This window comes from Tuber melanosporum (genome assembly GCF_000151645.1).
Source record: "Tuber melanosporum whole genome shotgun sequence assembly, scaffold_118, strain Mel28".
NCBI lineage: Eukaryota > Fungi > Ascomycota > Pezizomycetes > Pezizales > Tuberaceae > Tuber > Tuber melanosporum.
The window spans coordinates 99,597-104,969 of NW_003298775.1; the positions used below are offsets into that span (position 1 = coordinate 99,597).

The 5,373-nt window shown below is 47.2% G+C and overlaps 1 protein-coding gene; it reads right to left on the bottom strand.

The window, feature by feature from the left end:
• GSTUM_00001746001 (uncharacterized protein) lies at positions 1-1,185 on the bottom strand (the record flags this gene model as incomplete). XM_002835770.2 has 1 exon in its annotated part: positions 1-1,185. The coding sequence occupies exon 1, from the start codon at positions 241-243 to the stop codon at positions 1-3; it is 243 nt and encodes an 80-aa protein (XP_002835816.1). The 5' UTR covers positions 244-1,185.
• Positions 1,186-5,373: the final 4,188 nt, after the last annotated feature.

The following is a 5,373-nucleotide window of genomic DNA, read 5'->3' on the forward strand; positions in this document are numbered from 1 at the left end:
TCAATTCCCTAAAACTAATTTTGAGAATCTTGCTTTCCTGCGAGTGAGGAATAGTGAGTGATTGGAAGCTGCAGCTGCACTGCAAAACAGCAAGACCTGATCGACCGGAATAGCAACAGCAATGCAGAAAGAACGTACCTGGGGCACCAATACCAGAAGCCACGCCAAGAGAGTATCCGCAGATAGCCCGTCAGGTTGCCATGCTGTTAACGGCAACCAGATATCCATTACGAGTCCTATCATAAAACACCTTACCAGTCTACAAGTATAGCGTAGGGTAAACCCTGCCGAACCCAACTGGAGGATTATTTAAAGAAAGTGTGGAGGACTTCACGAATTCGTGGGTTTGGAACCATGATATTCCGAGTTATGCAATTGATCATAGTTTTGAAATCTCTCAAGATCTCCGATTTCCCATGGGTTTCGCAAACAGAGCACGGTTTTTGAACACAAACAGCCTCGGAAAAAAACAGGTGTCCCAAACCGAAAACGGGGTTAGAATTCGAAACCATGTAATTTTTCTGCCTTATCATGGCCTATCCAAGAACTTTTCCCATAGGTTAGTTTCTCAATGCATCACTCGCTTGCCGCAACGACTGAAGGCTCATCTCCTTTAACCGCCGTGGGCCAGACCCTCTCTCAACGCTGGGTTACACAAGGAAGGAAATCACTTCCGAATCCATCTTCACAGCCGCCAGCGGCAACCGCCAATTGAGAGCACCATCTTCTCCGATATTGACTCGAACACCCCTCTACCGGTATTATAGCAACCTGCTCAACGTGATCCCGTCATTTACGTTGACGCGCGGGGAATAGTGCTAAGACCCACTGAAACCCGAGATACAGTACTCGAGTACCGTAATCAGGTATGCATAATGCCAGTATCCGCACAAGAGCCTGACACCTGCTGTGGATATCCGTTATCCCGTCTTTGACGATCCATCGCAATACGAAATAGCTTCTGTGCCCCCAATAACATCCCTCCCGAGGGTCACAACTGGCGGTAAACTAAACCTTGGGATTTTATCGGCAACCCTTGGAGTTGGCAAGAACAAGAGCTCAACGCAATTAGAATGTTTGTTTGCCCGAGTGGTCGCTAGTCACCTTTAAATTAGCTCGAGAGCAAGATCTGTAGCGTTTCCCCACCTATTAGCTGCACTCGATCAGCAGCCGTACCAGCGCGATTGTCCCAGCAAGAGAGAGAGAGATGGAGAGGGAGAGAGAGTAATCGGCAGAGCATTGAGTTCTGGCTAGCACCTACCGAAAAACACACAGTCATGTGGACCCCAAGAGCGCTCGATGTGTAAAGAATGAGCAACCCGTTTGTTAGACAAGTTACAGTAAATTGGAGACAGATAATTCAGCTTCTCTCGCCATTGTCTCCAAAGTTCCCCCTGAAGAGCCCGATGGGGGTGAAGGACAATGCTGACGCTAGCGTTGAAGTTCATCACTTGGATGCAGTACCGCACCCGCGCCTTACCAGTCCCCCCTTCTTATATCATACTGCCGGTAGTAGTCCCGGGACTACCCAAAGTTCCACCGGTATGATACTCGAGCACTCGTGTACGAGTACGTACCATACCCAAGTTTTGTTTTTCTGGTACTCGTAGGGGTGGACATGGACGAGGTGAACCGACGCACCGTTGACATGAAGGTGAAGTACCGGTATGTCGAGCATCTCCATCTAATACTCCTTTTCTTTTTCTTTTTTCCCCCCTTTTTCATAATTTGCTGGTACTTGTACCGGTACCGGTATTCATATCCTCTCACAGACAGGACATCAATTCAACGCAGCGTCGGAATTTACGTACAGTAAAACATTGTTACTTAATAACGTTAGGTTGGCTTCGTTTACCGGTGGTCGAGAAAAGCCACACAAAGGGGTAATTTCATGAAATAAAACGAGTGATACGGAGGAGATGTATGATACAGTATCCAGCATTTCATAGGTGAAGCTCACGAAATGGAAAAACCCGAGAATACTTCTGCCCTTACTGAACGCTTAAAACACTTGCACTTGTATCTACGATACGAGTAGCACAAAGTGCTAAAATGAGATACCAGTACTCGAGTACCGTGCTGTAGGGCATTTCTTCGCTGGATGGATGACTGTGTAACACCGGCCATGCTCGTATTTTCAGATACCTACAAGCACCGTCTACCATCCTACCGTATGATGTAATACATTCACGAGTGGTACATTTAACAAAAAGCGACTTAATAAAAAATATAGAAGCTGGGCGAATGATACCACTAAACTTATATTATGTATGTAAAAAAATTATTTCAATGTATTACTGCGCTCATCGCACTTTCCCCTAAACTGGACGAAGGAAACACTCTCATCCACTCGCTCTCTCTCCATCTCCCACGTTGAAAAATGCCCCTCTCTAGCCAAGAATCCCTTCTGCCAGAACATGCATCCTGTCAGCCTTTCCTCCCTCCGTTTTGGAGCTTCCCGAATCCCCCAGTACCGCAGTTTTCCGTACCATCACCATCCCATGGCATCCCATCTCCCAACGGTGCCCCACGATGCAGTAAAAGGAAGCATTACCCGCACACAGTGCTAGTACGGTGCATACGATATAACCCACTTCCTCTTCCGCCCATCAGCTCCCAAAACACCGGTAAAAAAGGAACCCCAATCGCCTACGGTACGAGTACCGTAATCCCCCCCTATCTCTCTAAGATAGGCCAGCCAGCCAGATAGCCAACAACGCAAAGCGCCATTCAACCGCTCGCTCACAACATTATTGTGCTTTCCTGGTACCACCCACCACTCCAGATTAAGTTACAGCACCGACACGTACAGTACACTATGGCACAAGTAACCTCAAATCATCCATACCGTACCGACACTCGAGCAAAGAGGAGGAGTGGAAAAAGAAAGAAAGTAATACTCGAGTACAGTACCTACAAGTAACTTACTCAAGTACCGGTACTCGAGTACCGCACAAACGGAGTCAACGCCAATGTATGATACTGTACTTGTATTGTACTAGTACTAACGCCCCCTGACGCATGAAGGAGTGCGGAACTCGCCTTTAGAAAAAGAAGAAAGGGAGAGAGAGAGCAAAGAAGTGGAAATTGTGCAATGAGCTGGGGGTTTCCCCTGGCTTTTTTTTTTGCCTTTGGATTGCTTGTTTCCCGAGCTGAACGAATGGACGAATGATGGAATGAGGTCTGTGGTGCCTGGTCGTTGCTTGGCAGGCGGGTTCAAATATTGATTTAACCAGGTACTCGTAATGTTGGACCTTCATGAAGCAGGATGTGAGGGAGGGTCGGATGTGCAAGTATGGCTCCTACGCAATGGTGGGAATGTAGGCTCCGTCAACTCCCACTGTGCTCGAGTACAGTACTCTACCGCGGTGGGCATGACAGGCACAGATCGCGCGGTCCATGGCAAACCCTTCCGGTAGCACTTCCTTCAAATTCTCAATATCGTGGTAATGACGATATATATTTCTATTCCTATTCCTCTGCTTCCATAGCGAACCATCCGGAAAGTAGCGGTGCTTATCTCACCTTGCTTGTACCCGGACCAAGCGGCCTTGGTATCATACAAGTACTAGAGCACACCCCCCCACCCCATCCATTCGTCCGTCCCGCTCAAACCAATAACCTGGTTTCGCTTTTCTCGGATGGACGTAATGGTCGGTGGGTGTGGTGGGCAACCATTGGCAACATTTTTACTTTTTTCCCCTCACCTGTTTGGCTGGCGGGCTGGGTGAGTGAAGGTGATGAACTAATTGGGTGGGTAGGAGGTCTTTTTTTTACAGGAGGAAAAGAATGCTCGTACTCGTAAGTTAGGGAAGGGAGGATGGAAGTGTGGTTGTGTTTGTTGGCCGGGTGTCAAGTTATCTTTCCCCTTTCAACTCGAGTAACTTGTATGGCGCATACCAGTACCGTATATGATAGGAACCCTGAAAGGTGGATATCGAGTATATTTTTATCCCAAGTGTGAATGTAACTTCCAACTGCAGATACGATGATACTCGAGTATGAATGGGCGATACATGGGCGAATGGACAAGCCATTGTTGCCGTGGGCTACGTATGATATTAGTAGCCTTTTCGCCCCCGTCCCAATAATTATAAATTTGCCCATTCGAGTCCCGCGGGGTAGAATAGGGTACTCGAGTAATATAGGACGAGTAGACGGGACAACGAACAGCACCAAATATCTTGGTGTACGGTATCGTTCGTCGCCCCCTCTCCCCGTGTTACTGAGTACCTGCAGTACCGATACTACCGTATTATCTTTTGTAAAGAAAGAAAAGAAAAGAAAAGAAAAGAAAAAAGTCTGTTTAGAGTTAAGAGCGGCTGAGCCAATGAGCGAGCACGAAGGAGATCAATCGCCACGCCCCGAGTACTCGTAGAAATCGGGAGGCAACAGCGCGGGCCCATCATCGCGCGTATCCGCCCTACTACAGTACATGAAAAGGCACAGTATACCCGTACAGTACTGTACCGCCCGCTGACATCGGAATATTACAAAAAAAAAAAAAAAAAAAAAGAGCTCGAGGAAAGTCTATTCCTTTCTGTCACTCACTCTCTCTCTCTTCTGAAATAGAAATAGAAACATACGCAAGTACTCGAGGAGAGGTACAGTACATTTCCGTAACTTACCACACGCCTAATAAACCCAATCACCCATTCAGCTGCGGCAAGAAAAAAAAGTTTCGTCCGGAACCGAGTGAGAGGGTATGCCGATCGCAGCGTATAGTATCATGATACGACGGACGGTCCTTGCTTCCTTCCAACGCGCGGCTCGGCCTCCTCGGTACAATACATGTGTATCATAAGTTAAGTTAGGTGAGTCGAACACCCCCTCCTCCCTCCTCCTCTGTTCAGCTCTGTATTAATAACTATGGGAAAAAAAAACCAAGAGTAGGCTATGGATGGCTGGCTGTCTAGACCGGGGGGGGGAAGGAAGGAAGGGGGGAAGGAAGGAAGGAAGAAAGAAAGGAAGGTAACTCAGTGATTTTTTTTTTTTCGGGTTGGGATTTTACCGTAATCCTTCATTTTGCTCGTTTGTTAAATTTTTTTTTTTCCTATCATACCTATCACAAAGAGTCATTCAGCCCCGGGTCGAAAAAAAAAAAAAAAACGGGTTCTTTTATTTATGCAAGTTTATCGGCTCGAAAAGGACCTGGATGTCTGCAGTGACTTTTTTTTTTCATAACTCGTACAAGTACGTATATATACAATCTTGGCGGATGCACACGGGGCTTGGCGCTCGGAAACGAAATTTTGGCCCGAGGCTGAATGCCAATTCCTTCAGGCATTGCGCGGTACGTGGACCGGCTTAGAAGGTATGGGGAAGGGGGAGGAGATCTCTTTCTCCTAGTTACGGTTGTCCGGGACTCTTGAC